At 39.5% G+C, this 22,878-nt stretch overlaps 2 protein-coding genes across 3 annotated transcripts in view; both read left to right on the top strand.

Moving 5' to 3' along the window:
• Positions 1-11,022, top strand: part of RASA2 (RAS p21 protein activator 2) — a 51,383-nt gene extending 40,361 nt beyond the window's left edge. For both annotated transcript variants that reach the window (XM_069864425.1, XM_069864427.1), the window contains 10 exons: positions 611-717; positions 1,964-2,050; positions 2,133-2,210; positions 2,638-2,711; positions 3,943-4,049; positions 4,321-4,403; positions 5,114-5,322; positions 6,793-6,896; positions 7,629-7,818; positions 8,620-11,022. In XM_069864425.1, coding sequence (XP_069720526.1) covers positions 611-717; positions 1,964-2,050; positions 2,133-2,210; positions 2,638-2,711; positions 3,943-4,049; positions 4,321-4,403; positions 5,114-5,322; positions 6,793-6,896; positions 7,629-7,818; positions 8,620-8,650 — 1,070 coding nt within the window. In that variant the 3' untranslated portion in view covers positions 8,651-11,022. The remainder of the gene's footprint in view (positions 1-610; positions 718-1,963; positions 2,051-2,132; positions 2,211-2,637; positions 2,712-3,942; positions 4,050-4,320; positions 4,404-5,113; positions 5,323-6,792; positions 6,897-7,628; positions 7,819-8,619) is intronic.
• A 4,635-nt stretch (positions 11,023-15,657) lies between these two features.
• Positions 15,658-21,494, top strand: RNF7 (ring finger protein 7). Its single transcript, XM_069864438.1, has 3 exons — positions 15,658-15,858; positions 18,919-18,966; positions 19,970-21,494. The coding sequence occupies exons 1-3, from the start codon at positions 15,681-15,683 to the stop codon at positions 20,086-20,088; spliced, it is 345 nt and encodes a 114-aa protein (XP_069720539.1). The 5' UTR covers positions 15,658-15,680; the 3' UTR covers positions 20,089-21,494.
• Positions 21,495-22,878: the final 1,384 nt, after the last annotated feature.

Below are 22,878 nucleotides of genomic sequence, written 5' to 3'. Positions count from 1 at the left end.
ATGCAGTTGTCTTAGAACACCTGACTTCCCAGACAGATCAGCTTGAAGTGGTCATTAAAGTAAGAATGTGATCCCACTGTATATCCCACTAGAAAAATGTAAATATACCTAAAATATTAAGTGCAAAAGTCCTCATTTAAAGCATCAAAATTATATAACACCATGTTTTTATGATGCAACTTAGAACTGGAGTTCAAGTTGTTCGTGTGTGTTGACTGCATTTGTTGTGCAGCATTAATGTGTTTGAGTTGGGCAATGAACCTGATGGCCCCGATGTTTAAAGGCGGCTGCTGTGTTGTTTTGGGTCAACAAGCAGGCAGCCCTGCGTAATCAACAGTCTGGATATAAATGCTTGCAGTAATCCCATTGGAGCTGATGAGCCAGTTCTATGAAAATAAGTTCTGTTCTCAAAGAAATAAATCCTGAATTATAAGTACATTTCTTACCACAACCACCTTTCTCATTTCATGCGCTTCATTGATTTTTCTATTCTGTTTTAAAATATAAATGTCTCCTCTGGTGTTACCTTCTTAAGGATCTTTATGTTGACTGTCTTCATGATTTCCTGTTAAGTTCAGTGCATGTTACCTTTCATGGTTTTTCTCTGCAGATGACCCTCATGTACAGTATTCTGCAGTGAGCAGCTTTGTGTTTCTTCGTTTCTTTGCTGTAGCCGTAGTCTCACCTCATACTTTTCATTTACGACCTCACCATCCAGTAAGTTTTGTGAAGCTTTGTTCTGTTTTATTCATAACCGTCAGATCTGTTTATCTGGGAAGGTTGAGTTACTTGCAGTGGGGCTGTGACTGGGGAATCAGATAGCTGAATGTCTTTGGGTTGAGTTTGCAATTTTATACCTCACTGAAGGAAATTAAACATTTGCGGTTCTTAAAGACTGAGAAATTTGATGTTTAATGAGATGTTCTCAAATGATGTAGAAAAGCTATTGACATTAAGGACGCTGTGCCTTATAGGGGAATGCGCTGCTTTGTTAGAGTAGCAGTGTGGCTGAGGGTTCTTTAAGGCATTGGTTCCTTTTGTTGTGGGGTTTAAATGCCCAGATGTCACTTTTACTTTCTAAAAAGTATTTATGTTTGTGTGTTGAACACAGGTTATGGAATTATTGATTAATTGGTCTGTTTATTTATTCTGGACTCCACTAGTTGCAGTGGGTTGCCAGATCTTCCATTTTCAGTTTTCAAATGGTCAGGTAGATTTGCCTTGGAAAAAATTATCTTCAACAACTGGAATGTGGAAATAAGAAAAAAATATTGTATTGATTTCACATAAAATACAGGATATTTATGAAATATTCTGCTCTAGAGGTTATCTTTATTAGTTTATCCTACCTACTGACGTGTGTTGTGCTTTCAAAAGGAAAAAGATCTACTTACATTCATTCCTCTCACGTAATCCAGTTCATTGATTAAAAAGATTACAGGATTTTATCACTTGCAGTTTAAACATTTTGAAGCCCTTCTCCATGGCTGTGCTGATAATCCTGTATTAAAATGCAACCTGAGGTAGCAAACAAATCAGGCAAAACCCTTAAACACAGAGTTTTAAGTTCATTTTGTATTACGAAATTTTCTACCGCTTGTCAGCAGTAGTTCAGTACATTTAGTGTTAAGTTTTGGATAGTTCAGAAGCTTTAGGTGTGTAGTGACACAGGGTTGGAGGGGGTTGATTTGTCTTATAGGTGAAAGTAGTTTTCCAAGTACTAATATTGAATTCTAGTGGTAGTGAGTAAAATATTAAAGCCTGTGCAGTAGCTTCTGAAATCCACCCATGTCCACAAAGCACAATTGCTAACAGAGGACAATGCTGCATATACAGTTCTTCTCTTTGGGAAAAGAAGTGAAGATGTGTGAGACTTACTGCATTCTGTAATGTGTAATTTTCATTCAGCGTTTTACCTGGAATGGTAAAATGAATGACTTGTGAATTTTTTTTTTTCTTTTAGGATGCACAGACTTCTAGAACATTAACTCTGATATCAAAAGCCATCCAGACATTGGGGAGTTGGGGAAGTTTGACGAAAAGCAAACTTGTAAGGCTACTAAAATCCTTTCTTAATTTGACAGACAACTTCCTTTGACAGTCTATTTATGTCAATATTACTTTTCTTCTAGTCAAGTTTCAAGGAGACGTTTATGTGTGAATTTTTCAAAACATTTCAAGAAGACAAATTTACTGAATCTGTTAAAAAGGTACCTTTCAACTAGATTTTTTTCTTTTTTAATGACTGAGTTACTTGTTGAGTCTTAATTATTAGGCGGTTGTGTTATTGTATTTAATTGTATTTAATTTCAGAAATTTAAAAAAAAAACCCAAGCAATCAAATACACAAGAGTTACACATTGTGGACTTAAATAATTTTGGGATTTTTTTAAAAAAAGGGATAAAATTTTGAAACAGACTTTATTATTGTTTCAGAGCTAATTAAAGAAATAAAGCATGGCCTACAGGCATCCCTTGTTACATCGTTCCAAATCCCTGCAATATGTTTTCATTTCATCTGTTGCCTAGAGTATTTGTTCTGTTCTGGGACAAACTGTACATGTATATTTTCAGAAGAGCTTTTGGTTCTTCTGTGTTTCTGAACAGTATGTATTACCTGTGTGCTTCTCCTTTCAGTTTCTAGACGATGTTTCCTCTACTGAGAGTAAAGAGCCCAGCGGTCTAAGTGAGCCAGTACATCTAAAAGAAGGGTAAATACATACTGAATCTATATCACGCAAACCAGAATTGACTTTACTGCTTTTCTTTAATGCCAACATCAGATTAATGCTCATTAAAATATTTGATGTATTGTAGAAATTAGGATTTGTCATTTGTGATAGTTCTTTGCTAGTTTGCAGACTTAGTTTAAACCAACAGCTGTAAATTTTCATAACTCATCTTTTATGTACTTTATATACTTCAGGAAAAGTAATTACAAGCACCTTAAAACCTATTAAAGCCTATCAGCACTTCTGTTACAGTTCAGTGTGTGCTCTGTGATGGTTTATTCAGGATTGTGAAAGTGCATTTTAAAAGAGCATACTAATGTAATTTAGAATTAGTTTGCATGCTGTTTAAGCCCAGCCAGCTAAATATTTTGTCTTTAAAGTATGAGAAAAAGCTACCATATAATTGGAATACTTAACAGTAAATTGTAGAATGCTTTTATTAAAACTGAGTTGAAAATCACTCTTTCTGAAAAATTAACTGTGAGGTTTTTTATGTTGATCAAGAGTCACTGATTAATTAATTCAAACAGCAATTATGGGGGGAAAAAATATTTGCATTTATCCAAGAAGCAGATTCAGAGCAAGTAAAGATTCTCCTGTGAAACAAACATCCAAATTTCAGACAAGGAGGAAATGTACCTCTTATTAAAATACTGAAGAGAAATGGAGACAATTGTAGTGGATCAAAACTTGCTAATAGCGATTTAGAAGCTAATAGGTATTGTTAATTGACGGCTGTTGCTCAAAGAAAATAGATGCCAGTGAGTACACTCAGTGTAGTGAACACATTTTGTGGCTGTCCTTGTGATTGAGTTGTGTTCAACGTCATTTCATTTATATTCAGTTTCTGATCCAGATAAGGCCAAGTGCATTCACATATTGAAAGGAGCAGGAAAGAGGGAATCTTATAGTTGGATACACTTTACTCACTTTTGGGAAATTTTGGAGTTCTGAATAATAAGTAAGTAAGGACTCACTCCGAGTTCACTGCTATAAACGAGTCTGGATTGCATCTTTCATGACTCCTTTCCTGTTTCTGGAACCCTGTACACAATCACCACACTGGGAGGTGATCTTGAGGGTCTATTTTGAACAGCTATTAGATTTTTATGTCACTGCATTATGAACAATAATGTGTTATCTCAATAAATGATCTTGAAAACTCTTCGGAAGACTAATGACTGTATTTCATCTGACTTTGTCTTTACAGAGAAATGTATAAAAGAGCTCAAGGCAGGACTCGAATTGGTAAAAAGAATTTCAAGAAGCGGTGGTTCTGTCTAACAAGTAGAGAATTCACTTACCACAAACAGCAAGGTACATTATGTTTATTATACTGGTATTTTTATGTTCTCAATGTTTTCTAAATGTCTGCATCCGATTTGTGCTTTTTAAAATACGTAAGATTTTTGTTTTCCTAAAGTGCATAAGGTATCCTGGTTACTAAATGTTTTTGTCTGGTTCCATGTACGTTTTCTCAATAATAAAAATGTACTCTTTGAGAATTTGACCCACAGTATCAGTGCACTGAAGTTACAAAACAGTTTTTTTTAAAAACACTTCATGCATCTGTTTACAATTTGTACAGATAAAGAACCAATTTTCACTATTCCAATCAAAAACATCCTTGCAGTGGAGAAACTTGATGAGAGCTCCTTCAACAAGAAAAATGTGAGTCAAAAGATAGTTTATATGTCATTCTTGATGTGTTTTTTAAATAGAAGACTATAGTTAGCTTAGAGAGTTACTGAAACCCTGTTACTAAGCTCCTCGGCAAAAAAATCTTCTTTGGATCAGGAATAGAAAGCTGTAAGCATTATTTCCAAGTACTCTGAGCATGGAACTTAACCTGGAGATTTGGATCTCTGCTCCGACTTCTCTGACTGACTGTGACTTCTGCTCCTCCTCCACACAAATTTCTGGAATGAAGGTTAAGACTCCTGTGACTTGTTACTGCAGTCAGAAATTCTGAGGCAGTGATAAAAATGCTGCTGTTCCTTATACTGAGGATGGCTAAAGGAGAACCTTCTGGGAATCTTCTGTTACTTTGAGGATGTGAAGCTGAAGTCTGAGGTCATATTTAAAGACATGTGAATCAGAGGATGCAAAATGCATCACGTTATCTTTCTTTGAAGATTTTTTGGATGAGAAAATGGTATGGACAGAACACAGGGAGCTGTTTTGGTTTGGCTTTCTCCTAAATAAGGTTGTGCAGTAAAATGAAAGAGGTGATAAATTTTTTCTCCCTTGTCTCCCTTTCTTGTCTTAATTTGGCTTCATTGAATGACCAGGGCTCTGAAATCCATTTTGACATATTCAATGTTGCTCAATACTTGAACTTTTTTTTTACTGAGCAGCATAACGTTGCATTCCTTCTACAGATGTTTCAAGTACTACATGGAGAAAAGCCACTCTATATCCAAGCAAATAACTGCGTAGAAGCTAGTGAATGGATAGAAGCTCTTTGCCGAGTAACAAGATGCAACCAGAAAAGGCTTAGTTTTTACCATCCTTCTGCTTTTCTGAATGGGAACTGGCTTTGCTGCAAGGCTACAATTGAGAACACAGTGGGCTGTGCTCGTTGCACTGCGTAAGTTGCTTCTCAAATGAAAATATGTTAGTTTAGTAGGACAAATAATGTATTATTCACTGTACAGCTTGAAAATCTGCAGGCAAGGCTTTCCCTGCCTACTTTAACAAATTACACTACTTAAAAGATGCCTCACTAATAAGACTTGAAGTACTGGATTTTACTGGGTCTGTTACTTTGTCAGCCCCATGTGAAATGAGGATAACCAGTTCAGCATTTAAAGGAGATATAGTGAATGGTTGATTTCTTTCCATGCTAAGAAAGATATTTAATAGCTTGAGTTTATTCAGATCCCAAAATGAATGCAGAAATATGACATGCCTAGGTCATCTCTATGAAATAATTGAAATACCTTGCTGCAGAGGGCTCAGTCTGGAAGCCTCTCTCTTTCTCTCATTACATTGTCTTGGTTTGTACAGTCACTTTTTTTTTAACCTCACGTGTTTAAAAACACGGTGTACTGAGAAAATCGGCTAAACCAGCTTGCACGTAGATCCTGACAAATCATTTGGGTTTTGTAGGTATGTCAGGAAAAGTAATAACATTTTATAATGCATTACTGCCTTTCCTTAAGCTGCTGCTTTCTGAAGACAACCAAATGCTCTGATCTTTTTTAAAAATAAACTTATCTGTAACCACAGAAATTACAGACTGTAGATCTCAGTAAGTCTTCTAAAATGGAATGTAAGTCCTACAAGGTAACTTCTTGAAAATTTATATAACTGGTTTTCCACGTTACTCAGTTCATTCCTGTATTGGGTTTCTCAACAGTTCAGAAGATTCCTGTTAGTAAATAACTTCTGCTTGGTTTTGTCTTTCTGGGTTTTTTTAACTGTTCTGGGTTAGAATCATAGAGTGGTTTGAGTTGCAAGGGACCTTAAAGATCACCCAGTTTCATCACCCCTGCCAGGGGCAGGGACATTTTGCACGGGATCAGTCTGCCCAAGCCCCATCCAACCTGGCCTTGAACTCCTCCAGGGATGGGGCAGCCACAATCTCCCTGGGCAACCTGGGCCAGTGCCTCCCCACTCTTATGGTGAAGAAATTCCTCCTTATGTCTAGTCTAAATCTGCCCCTTTCCAACTTATAGCCATTAGGAATGTTTCTTGCCCTTCTGTCTAGGATATCTTTCAAGTATAGTAGATTTTAAAATAAATGGTTAATTGTCATTTAATAACAATTAACCTTACTTGAATATTTCTAAAATATTTTTCTCTTGATATACTGAATAATAAGTTCCATTGGAAAAAGCAATTTTTACTCTTGCTGTGTTCGTTGCCCTCAGAGCTGTGACCATCTGTTTCTGCAGAACACTGGCAGGGAACGCGAACGTCTGTGCAGCAATTGTAAAGCTTTCTGTGAGCAATAGATGTGTGAAAAGTCTATTGAAACATAATCAGTTTTTACTTGCTTTCAAACCTTTCAAGAATTACTTGTATTGGTTACTTATCTCTTTTTCTCATTGTTTAGAGATGTTCCTGCTGATACACAAATTGAGATTGATGGAGACAGAGAGACAGAAAGAATTTACTCACTTTTCACTATCAACATGTCTAAACTACAGAAGCTTGAAGGTACTCGAGAAGTAATTCAGGAGAATTAGAGTGATACTATTCAGCTCTTAATTCTTCAGGCTCACAATGTCAGTCTTAACAATTTATCTGAAAATAATAGAGAGTAGAGAGACAGATAATATTTTTGTCTTCTCAGTACTCTGGTATCAGGCATTCTTCAGTCATTTCTTTACAGTAGACATCAGGCATGCACGTTTTTCTAACTGAATCTGCATAGATGAAACATATTTACTAGTTGAAAAAGAATGACTGCAGCTGTAGCCAGTTGCTCTTCTGTCTTTGCTCTCCTTTTCCTGACTATGGAGTGAACTGTGAACATGGTTGAGTTGCATGAAGGCATTGGTCTTCTCGTGCTGTGAACAGGAGAGGTGGATGCTCAAGATACTGAACACAACCAGCAGCGAATGAGCCACAGATCTGTAAATACATCTGGCTGATGCTGTCTCCTGCTTTTGTCTTAACTGGTTTTACATATAAGCTAGAATCGTAGTAATCCCTGAGTCAGATGGGACCCACAAGGATCATCAAGTTTAACTCCTGTCCCTGCACAGGACAACCCCAACATTCACACCGTGCATTTGAGGGCGTTGTCCAAACCCTTCTGGAAGATTGTCAGGCTTGGCACCTTGACTGCTTACTTTGTGTCAGAATTGCAGAATCACCATTTATGTAACGGCAAGATCTGTTTGTTAATTATTGAAATTCTGATTGGGATAATTGTAATTTTTGCAGAGGCTTGTGGAAGTATAGCAGTCTATCAAGGCCCACGGAAAGAACCAGATGATTATTCTAACTTCACAATTGAAGATTCTGTAGCAACTTTCCATACGCTTAAGCAGATCATAGATACAGTAGAAAAGCTGAATGAATCACATGAAAAATACCAAAAGAAGAGATCATCTAGTGCTAAATATGGTAGTGAGTAAGTATCGTCTGTCACTTCCACATATGGAAATGCGTATTTTTTGAAAAAATAAATCACAGAACAAGACCAGGCTTGTTGAGGTAGAGCTAATTAAGCTAAATGTAGATTTAGATATGCAAAGACAGGGAGAAAATAAGGTACATCCTTTGTAATAATGCACCTCTTTACCAGGTGTCAGAAGATACACAAAGTTGCTCTGGTGTGGAATTTGTCTGGGTTCCTGTTGAGATTCCCATAAGCAGATTTCGTTTCCTTTAACCTTCGCACCTGGAGAATTTATCCTCTTTGCCTACCTTCTAATTTATTTATTTCAAATTTCCTTTAAGACGTAATTAAAATGTCAAGTTATATAAAACAGTAAAATTACACTGTGGAAATGTGTTTTCCATGGAGTGTATTGACTATAATTGACTTGCCAGCCTCAAGCATAAATACTGTTGGTGGTGAAGTTAAAAACAGTCTGCTCTTTATAGTACAGGGTTGTTCCAGAGCAGATTCCTTCCGTTCCCTTCAGTCCTGAGGATACCAATGGAACACCAGTAGCTCCAATTTCTTCTTTGTATTAGTGAGGCTTTGATTTGCCTGGTTTAGTATTTGACACAAGTTGTTTAGAAAACCTGACTTTGATTTAAAGATCTCACATCAAAGTATGTCAGTTTTTTTGCAAATCATTAAAATTGCAAGAAATGATGCAAAAAAGATAGGTTTGCTTAATAAATTAAAGTTGTATGATGAATACTGGAAAGGAAATGTTAACCTTAAAAATACTTGTGTCTAATATTTTATTTTTTTTTCCAGAGAAAATCCAATTGTTGGAAAAGTTTCCTAACCAAAACACACTGTGGCACACTTGGATGAAAAAAGAAACTGGAAATGTCCCTGAGTGTTTTGTTTTGGTTTTTTAAATTAGTTATATGCATTTTTACAAAGTATTTAAGAATGAACATAAATGCTAGTTCTGTTGACAATCTATTTAATATTTAATAGAAGACTATCTACTTGGAAATATAGTCTTAAGGTTTATTCTCATTTTGCTGAAGAACTTGAACTTCCAGGTTCTTGAAGTAACAGGTGTGAATAAATCTAAATTTTGTTTTGCTATTGTTGTCTTATTGGAGAGAACTTTATAAACAAATAAGCTTTTTAATGGAAGAAAATCCTGGCAGCATTTGTTGGTTGGATTACATCTCTCGATACATACACTGCAAACTTGCATGAGTTTACCATGAGTGCCTGCCCTGCTGATACAGATCTTGAAATAGAAATTGCGAGATACTATAACATGGAAGAGATCTGAAGCTTCACGTTCAAATTCATTTGACTTTTTTCCGTTCATTAGGTGTGGTCAGGACTTGCTTTATCTACACTGAAGTCTTACAAAGTCGTACATTGTGCTGCAAATAACCTGGACAGCAGATACCAGTGTTAGTTATGTCTTTAGGTACTAAAGGAAAAGAAATCAGGGAATTTGTTGTACCTCTTGTTTACATTTGGGTGAGTACTACATGGAGTGACATTAGACCACTGGCTGTTTTCTTTAGGATTTTTTTTAAGGTACTTATTTTTTTCTTAATCTGAAAAGAGATGCAGGGTAGCATAATAAATAGGTTTGCTTACAGATAGAAGAATTGAAATGTGAACTGGTTGTAGTTAAGTTCTGATCAATTTACATTGTCCCGTCTATGATTTTTTTTTATATAAAAAAAAAATAAAAAGTAATAACTCGGTCCAGCTCACCTTTCGACTACAAATCTAATAATCTCTATTGTAATCACTCAAAGCACTTTAGATATCTGGACTATCCCAGATTATTTTTAGATACTTTGTAGTATCTGCTTGTTACGATCAGTTGAATGATCAACATTGTTTTGTCTTTAAGCAATGCTTCAGTGAATATTTTTGTATCTTTAGTTATATGGATTCGTATGTGCCACTAAACAGAGTTTTATACTGGCATTTTTGACTTCAGTAAGATTAATTCTTGCTCCCTTCATCTGAGAAGTTAGGTTTATGCTGAAAGAACGTGTGTATGTATATAACCAGGAAGAAGCGAAGGTATTCCTGTGGCAACTTTGCTTCGTCAGTATTAAATACAGTGGTATTTCCTGGGGTATTATTTTTAATAATAACTGTATGTGGTACTTTTCTTTTTGAAGCATCTGCTGTGGGGTCTTTTGTTATTGTTACATTGGGTGGTTTTTCGTTTGTTTTTTTTTTTACAATCCTGATTTGGCCGAATTAATTTAGGAATATTACAAATAGCATATAAATCCACAATGCTTGAAACCATCAGCTGTTTAATTTACCATACATTTATTATACTGTTGTAGGGAGGCTTTCTGTAACAGAAGCAAGTTCATGAGGCAAGATTGAAACCTCTGTTCGAATGAATGTAACTTGTTATTCTAGCTGTTTGGGTTAATCCCAAACTATTTTAGAGTAGCAGGGATTCAGTACTAGTGTCTGCAATGTCACAATCATTTAATCACATCAGCTGGGTTTGCCTTTTCCTTTTTTACACATTTTATGTATTCTAAGGGACTTCTATTTGCCAACAGTTGAACTGGGGGGGGTGGAGGGGAGGGAAGAGGAAGGGGATATAGTAATGCCAAGAAATGTGTTTAGCCAAGGTAAAGTGGCTCTGATTAATTGCCATTAATAAAAAGCTGCCATTAAACAAATTGGATGTGGTTGATTGTCAAAGTTGGGTTTTCCTGTGTATGGATTAACCCTCTGGCAAAGTGTCTGTTCCTTGGAGCTATTTTTGTCTGGTTTTTCAAGTCAAAGTTACAAAAAATTGAATTGTATACTCTAGCAACATTTTTTTTTAAATATGCACTTTTTTTTTTGCTTTGGTACTGGAATATCTAGGAAAAAAACAAAGGCTATTGAATATTTGTGACCATTAAGATTTGATTTCTCATTTTGTAATGTTTTAAAATGCAGTAGATGTTCTAGAATTTTATTAGGTACAAGTTGGGTAATTAATAATAAAAGTTGCCTTTGTTTTGATTAGTCTAGAAAGGTGATGTTATTCAATAATTAGTTCTGGTAGGATTGTAAATTATCATTACTTTTAATTTGTATTATGAGGATGTATTGTTGAATGTATTTTTATTTAAATTTTATTTTCTTATCAAGACATTAAAATGTTTTATAACGTTGCTTGCGAATAACTCACAAATAAATTACAACAAACTTAAGATGCTGTGTGCATTTATTGTGAGGCCTAGCTTTTTAATGTATTAGCGTCGATCCAAGGAGTGAATTAAAGGAGTTGGGCGTGTGGAGTGGGTATGGAATGGTCTAGCTGGCAGGGGAGCAGCATTGTTGCGTTCTATCTCAGACTGATGGTTGGAGAGAGAAGTGATAGTTAATTATTTACTGTAACAGTGCACACAGAAGCCTGAGTAATGTGACAGCGTGTAAAATGTTTGCCATGACCAGTGTGAGGTGTTGAAGGATACAGAGTACGCTGTCAGGTTCTATGACTTATTTTCCTGCTTACCGATTTGTCTTTCCTTCCTTGCCCTGCCTACTCATACCAGCTGGATCTTCTGTCAGACCTGTTTTAAATATATTGGATATGAAAAATATAGTACTTCTGTCAATCTTTTTTATGTAATCTGGGCACTTCTTTGCCACCTGCTTTCCCTCCCCATGCCTAGGGGCCATTTTTGTGAGACAGTTTTGTACAAGCCCATTTTTTAATGTCTGAAGTTTACCCACGCAACACCTTCCAGTAAGTCAGTAAGTTGAACGTGTGAGTAAAGGGAGCTTCCATAAGGCAAGTTTCTTCTCTCACTGGTGTTTTGGGTTTCAGTGGGGTTTGCTTTTGGGAGTTCGGGTTTTTTTTGGATCAGAGGGCAGTATTTGCTTAGTGGCTTACAAGGTCTATCCTGATACTAGGCAGGATCCGCGCATCAGCGGGAAGACAAACTGTACTGCCTCAGGAATTTATAGAAGCGTCACTATGTCAAAATGGAAGTGTGGGGGTGCCCCCTCAGAACAGCAAAACAGCATAATGTGGTTTTCAGTTTACTATTCAGAATGCAGTTCCATTCTCAAACAGCACACCTTTTGTCCTCACAGTTTGGGGTTTTGAAAATCCACCCTGTCCGGAGTGAATAGTAACAGCCAAGTTCTACTCCAGAGAGTAGTAAAACAATTAGCAAACAAGAACCTAGTGTAGAATTTGATAATCTGGAGTCTTTGTGTCATTGGCTTTAAATCTCTGCCTTGGAAAGGAGAGATGGATGAGCCTGGATCTTTTATGGAGATGTTTCAAGGGTTTAGACTTAATTAAAGCAGCTCAGCAAAGTCAGGAGCTATTTAGTGTCTTGTGAGACAGGGTTTTGCCGTTAGAGCAGAAAGGTTCCCATACCAAGATCATTGTTTTTACTAAACCTGCTTTAAGGATTTCCCTCCCATATATTAGGTGTCATGATGTCCATTTGTTTAACCTCATGACTAATGCATAGTGCGTTTAGGATTCTGAATTACTGGTACTTCTCTGTCTTTGAACTCATTCCCAGACGTAAAGTTCATTCCCAATCACATCTGTATGCAGCAGCATAGAGAAAATGATAGGGATGTACTTGTTTAAACTCCATTTGCTACTCTGGGTAGTATCATATTTCTGATTTCTTTGCTCCAGTCTCATTCCAGTGAGATCCTCCCAGTGCAAAAGTGGCAAGGAGTCCATTCCACAAATGCAGTACGTTTCCCTAATTTCTGTCTTGGTTTCTTTAATTCTGGATGCCTGCTTCATACTGCTTTTTCACAGAAGCTGTATATATCATCATTGAAGTCTATTTTCTGGTTTGGCAATTGCATCCATTGGCTTCACTTAAAGCTTAAGAACTGTTGTGGGTGGGTTCGTTGCAGGTGATGGCTGGTGTGCTGATGCGGTTCTGTTTCCTGAGCCGTCTTCCTTTGCTGCAGCCCCGCTGTCTGCCCTCACTGAGGTCTTGGCTGTAGCCCCATTAGTAGCCCCCACTGAGCATATTGCTATTGGTGAAACGGGAACGAAAGGCATGGTTGATCTAGAGATTAAGGAACAGTTTTGGGACAGAACGATGCTTCAGTTCTTTTCTTTGGCAGATAAACTGATGCAATACTTCAGAGTTCTGATATATGTTGGTCTATTGACAGAACAAACAGTAAGCGTGGTAATACAATCCAGCACGTGCGTTACTTGGCCAAGATACACTCCTGCTTACATAACTGTTCTTTGCATTATCATAAAACTGACATTTCTGTAACAGTTTTGTTATTAGTAAAAATAATCTTCAATTCTGTGTTTCAGAGTAAGCATGCTGTGGAAAAAACAACAAAGATCTTCCAAGTTGTAAGAAGAAAGAAGAAAAAAGGAACAAAAGTCAGGTCATTTCTAGACATCTCCATTTCCAAAAAAATTGTGAAAGCTGATATACTTGAAGTGATCAAACTATTTTTAGTTTTTACTTGATTACCAAAGGCCAGATTTTTGTGGCCAAGGTGCATGACACGCAAGGCACAGCCAAAGTTTATGGCTTACTCTGTTAGAAGTCTTGGGAGATACATTGAGAGCTGAAATTCCAGGGGCATTTGGTCATCCTCTCGCCTTAGTGAAGGCTGCCTTGTTCATTCAGGTGAAGCTGTGATTCACAGCTGGAGTACCTTGCACTACAGCTGCTCACAGGACTCTGTGTAGAGAACATCCTTCAGGAGGAACGTTCATTTGGCACCTGCTAGGTGACCTGTTTAAGCATAAACAATGGTTAAAAAATACATAAATGCAGTCTAATCTTGCACAAAGCCTTCCTTGGCTATAAAACTGTGTGATTGCATATGAGAAGTTATTTATATTCGCACTTTGTATTATTCTATAGTGCTTCTAAAGTTGATGGATGCACCAGGTACACCATTTCTACACTAGCAATAGTTCATTTTGAGATGGATACACAGTCGATGAACTAACTTGAAGCTGTTTTCCTTCTCAGCAACTTGAGCTCTCTTGTCGAGCTCTGTACCAGGCAAGCAGCAAATATTTGCGAAAAGAGCATGAAACCAGTGGGAGTTTTAAGACTGATTATATTCAGTGTAACTGAGGTAGGAACCATTCCAGGTGAAGTACTGAGTTCTACAAATAAAAATTCTTTAGTTTCTCAGTGTAAAAAAAAAAAAAAAAACAAACCAAAACCCCTCAACTTTATTAGGGATCACAATGTTCAAGCTATCCAAAATTGCTTTTTCTAAAATTAATTTTAAAATTCACATTAATTTCGTACATATTTCTTTATTGTTACCATCTAAGAGCTGAATTACACAGAGATAAATGGTAGTTATTTCTGTTACAAGGAAAACTACTTTTCTAGATGGAATGATATCTGAAGTTGTAAATGGAATTAAGAAATGCAGCTTCTGGCTCTTCCCTTCCTTTACCTCATTTTTGATTTTGTACTCTTGTTTAATACCATGTTCTTGCACATCATTAGTCCTGTGCCTTTATATTCACATGTAACCCAGCTGTGACAATCAGCAGTGATTGTTATTGAAGGAAAGTTGGCAAAAACAAGAAGTTAGCATTTTGAAACCTCAACTCGGCAGCATTCCTGCTGAGCACAGATATTTTTTTGAAGTGGTAGAGAGAGAAAGAATTTCTCAAGTTAGGCACGGTGGGGTTGGGCTGGATGAGCTTAGACATCTTCTCCAACCTCTTAACAATTGTATGAGTTGATAATGAATTTGAGAAGCATTTTCAGTGTGTGTATAAAATGAAATATAGGAACAGTGGAAAATGGCACTAACACGTAAAGTGGTTTTTGAGGGCTGCTGTGGTTCCGTGTGGGTGAGTGGGGCCACGCGCAGTGGGGTGGGAGGAGGGCGGTCAGGTTGGGGCTGTTGAGGCTGTTGGGATGGCCATCGCCCTCGCTACTCTGCTTGAGTTTGACCTCACAGCTAGGGCCTGCTGCTTCTCGAGGGGTCAGCTGAAGAGCGGGGCTGCTCCCTGCCTCCTCCCGGTGAGGGCTGAGGGGCTGGGGCACCAACCTTTGCCGCAGGGAGCCACGACCACGCGCTGCCACCCTTCTGCAGCCCCACCTCGAGTATCGAATCTTAGAAGGGTTTGGGTTGAAGGGACCCCAACGGTCACCCAGGTCCACCCCCTGCCAGGGGCAGGGACACCTCCCTCTGGACCAGGCTGCTCAGAGCCCCCTCCAGCCTGGCCCTGAACAATTACGGGGAGGGGGCAGCCACCACTGCTCTGGGCAGTTGTGTGTGGGATTGGCTGCTGCAGGATGAAAAGGATCTAAAGCTCCTGGAGCGTGTTCCCAGGGGCGGTGAAGGGTTGAGACGGGAAGTTGTGTGAGGAGCAGCTGAGGCCGCTTAGTCTGCTCAACCTGGAGAGGAAGAGACTGAGGAGGGACCTCATTGTGGTCGGCAGCTCCCTCACAAGGGGAGGAGGAGGATCAAGCATTGAACTCTTCTTTTTGGCGACCAATGACAAGACCCGAGGGACCGGCGGGGGAGGGCGAGGTTGGACAGCAGAAGGTGCTTCCCCCAGAGGGCGGTGGAGCGCTGCTCCCCGGGGCTGCAGTCACGGCGCCAGCCTGACCCTGTCCCAGAAGCGTTTGGACATCACACCTTGATCCTGGTGGGTCCCTTCCACCTCGGGACCTTCTCATCGATGGCGACTGATGGATTGTGATTCTCCTCCCATCGCCGCCTCCCCCCGCTTTGTCCTCCCGCTCCCGCAGCGCCCAGGGCTGCGCTGCCCGGTGCCGCCGCGCGGGGGCGCCCCTCGCGGCCCCCGCAGCCGCCGCCGCACGGGGGCGCCGCAGCCCCGCGTCCCCGCCCCCGCCCGGCCCCCGTCCGCCATGGCCGATGTGGAGGACGGGGACGACCCGGGCGCCCCCCACTCGCACCCCGGCTCGGCGGGTTCTAAGGCGGGAGGCCCCGAGAAGATGTTTTCGTTGAAGAAGTGGAACGCGGTGGCCATGTGGAGCTGGGACGTAGAGTGCGACACGTGCGCCATTTGCCGGGTGCAGGTCATGGGTGAGCGCGGGGCGGGGGGGCGGCGGAGGGATACGCGGCTTCCGGCGCGAGGCTGGGAGGGGGGGTTGCTCGCTCGCTCGCTCGCTCCCTCCCTCAGGGGCCGCCGCTGCGCAACGCGGCGTATCTGTGCGCCCGAAACGCCTTAATTCAGAGTCCCTAACGCTCCTCCCCGAGCCTCCCGGTGGCTGGTGCGGTGTGAGGCGGCGGAATGTACCGAACATCCATTGAAGGGTGATTTAAACAGCAAAAAAACTCTTGAACGCCAAGGGGCTGGTTCCCCTGGGTGGGAGATCTGGCCTCGCTGTTGGCTGGCGCCGCTGTTTTCTGGTGTTCTTTAGAAATCCGGTAGTTCCTGGCTCTTGGAAAGGCTTTACAGCCTTGAAAGGGCTTCACAGCCTTGAAAATGCTTTACATTTTTGAAAATTCTTTACATTCTTACAAGCGCTTTAAATTCAGGGTTTACGTTCTTGAAAACGCTTTGTACTCCTGAAAATTCTTTATTCTTGAGGGTTCCTTATACTCCCGGAAATGCTTTCAAACTCTTGGAAATGCCACAAATTCTTCCTCTGCTGCACAAGGGCTGACAGAAACGAGTGAGACTGACCCCGTAGCTCAGGAACCGAGTGGGAGGGGACGGAGATGGGCACAGAGCCCGTTCGAACCTGTCACAGTGAGACACGGCTCAGCTCCATCGCCTCGCTCCTCGGTACAGACGTTTCCTTGTCCTCAGCCAGAAAATGTAGGTGTGCAAGAGTGAACAGTGAGTGAGCATTGAGACAGCACACCAGCCCACGGCGCTTGGTCTGTGGAGTAGATTTTAGCTCATAACTATGTCCCGGGGCTTGAGCACCCACCCTGTTTGCCAGACAGAGTGTGCAACACTCTAATTTCTCATGTGTGTTTAACTAAGAATGCTCTGTGGACAGAAAAGGCAAAAAGATGTTCTAGAGGAAAAAAGATGCTTTTCAGACTGAAGTGGTGGGAGAATCACCTTTTGCTATAAGCATGTTTTGAAGATTGTCTGCTTTTGTACAGTGAACAGAGGCCACTCTGGAAATATGAAATTGGCTTATCTGCTATGTAAGCTGTTATTTTAAGAATGCGTTTCCCTGTTCTAGCCAGGCTGTGACAGGGCGCTGTAAAAAAAAATCCTTAAATGAAAAAAAAAATTTCCCGGAGTTTTCCTAACAGTTTAAGAAGTTCATTCATAATTTTTTCATAACTAAACCAAGAGAGTACCTTTTATCTAAAGGTAGCAGAAGAATCTGGTAGCCATTTCTTGAGAACAAACCACATCCTTAGAGCCTGAAACTTGATCATTAGTGACTACAGTTTAGCAATTTCGTGCTGACCCTGCCAGACCCAGTCTGGTTCCTGTAGAGCCACTGCGTCTGCAGTAACCTTAAGCTGGAAGCAGTGCCAAACCTAAGCTGGCACTTGTTGAAAGTTAGTTTGTTTGGTATTTGCAAGGGAGGGAAGTGTTAGCTGGCTTAATTGTTCAGTGGTTTAACTCATTGAAGCGATGTGGTCTGCAGGGGTCACAGAAGCACAAGGGAAGGGAGCAAACATGCAGATATTGCCCGGGAAGGGCGGGATTGCAGTAGTACTGACATTTGCTTTACCATTCAGAATGACACCCTTAGGGTTACAGTGCAGCAGCTGGGACAGCTTACCTTGCTGTGGTTGTAATGATTTCTGTCCTCAGCATGCTCTGCTGAAACTGCAAATCTAGGGCTAGGATAGGAAAGCTGTGTTTGTGGTGACTGCTGGTCTGCCGCAACTTAGTGCCCGGCACATTGAGGTCACCTCAGATCAGTTGGCTTCGATGGACTGCAACACAAGTTAAAGCAGCTTGGCTGAATCTTCCTTGCAGCTTGCCCCTCAGATGCTGTGGAAATATAAATGATAGGAACAGACAACAGGCAACTTTATTTACTGCTTTACTTTTTATCTCAGTGAGGAAAGCACAGCTGTTCCAGAGTTTCTGTCCTCTTTATGACCTGAGAAAATGAAGAATGTCTGGGCAGGAGAATCTAAAATAGAAGTAGTGTCCGTATCTGGCAGAGAAAGTAAAAATACTCAGATATAAATTCCTGTGGCACATTATGTTTATGTCTGCTAGGAAGTTACAGTCCAACTAGGGACATGTAGGCCAGGTCCAGCCTGCAGGACCTTCTGTTCAAACTGTTACCTTTTCTTTGGAGGAGACGATGTGCTTGCTCCCATAATATTCGAACACTTCCTGTTGCACGTGCTGTGTGCACGTATGTCTATGGCAGCCTGCGTCAGGACGAAGGAGAAATAAAGGCATTTTCCCACTGGATGTACGTGGCATAGTACGAAGCCTGGAAGCTGTCACTTCTCTGTCTTATTGAGTCCTGAATGGGCCATCCAGGCAGTCCTGCAACCACAGACTGCATTGCAGAAAGATGATAAATATTCTTAATTAGATACTGTTCCTTGTTTATATATTCTTTTATATTATCAAATTGAACAATATGTTTGCCAGGGCATGTGACTCTTGTGAAAACTCCATGCTGGTACTTACCAAGGAAAAGGACTATATGAAAAGTAATAGGAGGTGGGTGTTTTGGTGAGAGTTGTACAGCCTGAAAAAAAGTCAAATTTGTGAATGATTTCCTTAAAAGGAGATGCTGACATCTGAAAAACAAAGCCCTGTAATTAGCGTTTGGCTTTGTGCTTGCTCTGGTCTTAGTATGCCCGAGTGCCTTGGCACAAATCTGCTGCTTGCTAGACATACAAAATGGAGAAGGATTTTTCAGCAGAAGTTATGAAAATACCAAAGCAATGGAAAATAAACAAAACTTGTTGGACAGTTTATAGTCCCTCTGATCTCTTTCAGATATAAATTTCAATGTCACTTGCACAGTTTTAAAATTTGAGGGGGGTTATTTAATGTTAAAGGGCTGATCTGGGCATCAAAAGTTGGGATTTCTACCTTTGTAAATTGGTTTTAGAGTTTATATTTTCCTCTAACAAACCTGTTCTTAAGATGGAATCCTGAGAATCAAATTGAGTCTTGTTCTTGTTTACTTTTAGATGCCTGTCTTAGATGTCAAGCTGAAAACAAACAAGAAGATTGTGTTGGTATGTAGTGATTTCATTCGCTTGTTTTTCAATTGAAGCTTCTCTCACTAGGGTGCGTTTTGAAGTTCGAAGGGGAATACTGATTTTATTAGTGCTCGAAAGTAAACTGGTGTTTCATTCTATGTTGTGTCGTCTTTTTACATTGGTAATACTTTATGCTTTATTTTTGAGCACTAATAAAATCTGGTTTTACGTCAGACACACAGTAGAATAAAACAGCTTCAAATTTACAGTCGTCACATGCACAACTAAGGGGTTGAAGCTCCTCTCACCCTGAGCTTAGCTGGGGTGATGATAACGCACACTTTTGAAGTGGGTTGGAAAAGGCTACTTAGTTGGCACTTTTGAAGTGTCCTGTTTAAGGTATAGAGGAAAAAAAAGTCCCATAATTTGCCGTACTCCTTCGATTGGTCCCCTTGTATTCCAAAAAGGAACATGTGAACTAATAAGGGGAAAAGGCGAGGTAACTAATGCTATTTAGGAGCAGACAGACAAGATTCTGTGTTGAGTTGAAACAGTTGCAACCTGTGAATAACTGATCTAAGATCCCATTTTGAGGCTCTGTACTGTGTCAAATGTGCCTCCTTGGTACCATCCGTTTAACCTGAAATGCTGCATTTCAGGTGAGGATCTGGCAATAAGCTCTTGTGTCATCATCCGCCAGGAGTATGTGGGCTGCATGTTGGTGCTGGGGGAGGTGAAGAACTTAGACAGCTGGACAGAAGTGATAAATGTGTTCATGCATTCACAAAACTGTGTCAGTCTGTACCAGACAGTGAGAATATGTACATTTCTGTTTTCATAATTGGAAATAAGCAAAACGATTGATGGCAGAGAACTGACTATCATCGGAATGACGGTAACAACACAGTGTCTTGGTGGATAAATCAGGGATGACCCATTTTTGTCTCTAACGCTTGCACATCTGTGAATGATAGTTTGGATACTAGGCGTTGATTGGACAGCTGGGTGTGACCAGAACATGTTCTTTCTTCTCTTTCAGTGGTCTGGGGAGAATGCAATCATTCCTTCCACAACTGCTGCATGTCCTTATGGGTGAAACAGAATAATCGCTGTCCCCTCTGCCAGCAGGACTGGGTAGTCCAAAGAATAGGCAAATAAAAACACTGGAAGTCTTTTTTGTGTGGAACTTGTTGGAGTAGTGTCCATCTTATGCCATATGCTCATACAAAAGAATGGAATGTGTCGATCATGGCGTGATGTATTTAGTTTATCTGATCAGTGTGGTTTTGTTGCATGCTCTTTGCTGTCCAGGGAGAAAATGGTCAATCTTACTGCAGGGATTCCCGCAGCTGGAAAAAGACACAATACATCAATAAAGGTATCTGTTACGATTGGAGCCTTAACTGTGTCAGAGCATAGAGATGTGGTGGTGCAGGTTATGCCCTGAGTACAGTTTATTTCACGTGTTTGCATAGATAAATGAATTAATTTGAAAGGGTGACCTTATCTGGAAGTCTGATGCGCTGCATAGTTTACTGTCAGGATAAAGACATTGTTTTCTGAGTAATGTTGTACACAAGAACAGTCTCTGATTTTTTTAGGAAGTATTCTATTCTTTAATCTAAACCGCATAGTGTGTAAAGCATTTTCTGTGTGCTTTTTACATCACACCGTACAAAACATTTCTGATTTAGGTTTTCTTTATGACTAGAAAAATTCTGTTGTATCTCTAAGTCTGTTGCTGTGTTATATTGTATACATGAGTTCTACATCCATAGTGTTAGAAACTACCCACAGTAATAATTTTTATTTATATTTCTGTTAAAGATCATGTATTTTTAATCCAGAGACTTGATGCAAAGACACATATTTTGTATCAGTTAACTCAGGGTGTAAACAACCTCGCTGATGAGCTGACTGATAAAGAAAGCAATCAAAGCTGGTAATTTAAATTTTGCAAGCTAAGCAGGTACTAATTAAACCCAGGAAAAAAATGTTAAATTTTGTTTTCATGAAAATTCAGTTAATGAAGTGTCTTTGTCATCATTTTATTGTTTACACTGTTTTGGAAGTGGAAGAAAACATTGTTTCATTTTTGTGGAAATCCTCAATATATTGTCTTTTTTACATTAATTGTGTGATTTTTTTTTTCTTACAAGTATTTAAGTTCTTGCCTCTGATGTTATCTTTTCCCTGAATATCCAAATTATCTGGATTGTGCTGTTGTGTTTTTTTAATAAGTAGTAGAAGTTGAATTACTGCTCTTAAGTCTGTAACAAATTCAGGCTTAATAAAATGGTCAATAAACTTGGGCAAAATTGAAGCAAGATTATATGCATATCATTGTTTACTTCAGAATTGTCATCTTAAATGTTTAAGATTAATGCATTTCTCAGTAGATGTATTTGTCTGGTTCCTTTTACTTTAAGTATATTTAAAGAGGTTTATCTTCACTTTGTGTCATCAAGCACACATGCAGAGTTCACTGTGTTATTGTTTTAATACTTGTAATTTTGTTTTTAAAATGTTTTGAATTTTTTAAATATAGCATTTGTCTCATTACACACTGAGATAAAAACCCCTCTGTGTCACTGTCAGTGTATCACATTGGTTGTTATTATCCCAGATTATATCTGTCTTGCAATTGAAAACAAATGTCAAACAGGTTAACAGCAGTCGTGAAGTGCCTATAGCGTATGTGCAGTCGAGTATCCCTGTCTGTGTGAAAGAAGTCTTCCTAAAATAATTGCAAAAGAAAATCTGGTTGAATGTGGAAAGAATTTTTAGCTGTCAAAGCTAAACTGTATCTTATCTACCACCTATTTTTTCTGCCAGAATTTGGTCCCAGGCTCCATCCTCTAGCTTCTATTAATTCCATCCAGTCCCATTGGAGGACTTCTTTCTTCATTTTGCTTTGGTTTGCAGGTGGATATGGGAAGTACCAAAGTAATTATCACGCTGCTTTCAGTTCACGTCACACACGTGACAGGAGTAGTAGGAAAGTTTTTCTCAAGTGTCAGCTCAAAGAGGCGTTAATGCAAATGGAATGTTAGGAAAGTTAATGCTGAAATCAAAGCAGCTGATATTTGCGTATATCTGTTAGTATATTATAAGTATCTTGTTGACCAGTAACTAGAGGTTCACCCAGAATATAGGGTAATGAATTTTAAATCCTGCATATTTTCTCTGTGACTTAGACACAATTGGCTTAAATCCCCATCTTTCTATGGGCTTTGTACCAGAGACATTTTCTTCTGTTCTGAATCATACCCTGGTATTCATTTCGCATAGTTCTCAGTAGGTGCCTGATTTTATTCCTGGATTTGTTCACCTCTTGTACAAACAAAATAAATCGGTTTTGCTTCTCACCCAAACATACTGTTCTGTGAGTAGGTAACACTAACTTAAATAGCCTTTGTTGACTATAATAGATTAATGCTGATCTACTTCTCTCTAGTGTTTAACAAATGCTGGGCAGATTTGGATAATTGAGCAAGTCTAGCTAGAGTTTACTCTCAAAAGGAACTAGAGAAATGCATGTGTGTCTAAAGATTGTATTGTTTCAGTTTGCTTTTATGAAGTTATGTTCATTTAGAGAAAGCTTATGTTCCATAGAAATCGGGAGAGATTCTGATTAACACAGCAGAATGATTTTCGGAGCTGTGAATGTCTTTCTCATGCAGATACGATAAGCATTAGGTTTTTTCTTGATTTGCTTAGACACGAATATGTCAATAGCTGGTGTAGTCTTGAGTCCACCCTTTGGTCCCAACCTAGCAGCCATTTGTGGAGCTGCTGTTTGAGCTGCAGTGGCATTCTTGCTAAATGTATAAAGGTGTCTGCTGAATTTTAGGACCCGAAATTAAAGCTTTTATTACCTACTTACTTTCCTTCCTGTACCCAGGATATTGTAGGAGTACGTTGCTGTGGGCACCATTTTCAGGAAAG

Source organism: Phaenicophaeus curvirostris, chromosome 10 (genome assembly GCF_032191515.1).
Source record: "Phaenicophaeus curvirostris isolate KB17595 chromosome 10, BPBGC_Pcur_1.0, whole genome shotgun sequence".
NCBI lineage: Eukaryota > Metazoa > Chordata > Aves > Cuculiformes > Cuculidae > Phaenicophaeus > Phaenicophaeus curvirostris.
The sequence above is the reverse complement of the archived record's forward strand: the minus strand, read 5'-3'. Positions and strand labels throughout refer to the sequence as shown.

Excerpts from the sequence above, each read along its gene's own strand:
- RNF7 (XM_069864438.1), top strand. The coding sequence starts at position 15,681 with ATGGCCGATGTGGAGGACGGGGACGACCCGGGCGCCCCCCACTCGCAC. Across the intron at positions 15,859-18,918 it reads TTGCCGGGTGCAGGTCATGG|ATGCCTGTCTTAGATGTCAA; the intron begins GTGAGCGCGGGG and ends GTTTACTTTTAG. Across the intron at positions 18,967-19,969 it reads CAAACAAGAAGATTGTGTTG|TGGTCTGGGGAGAATGCAAT; the intron begins GTATGTAGTGAT and ends CTTCTCTTTCAG.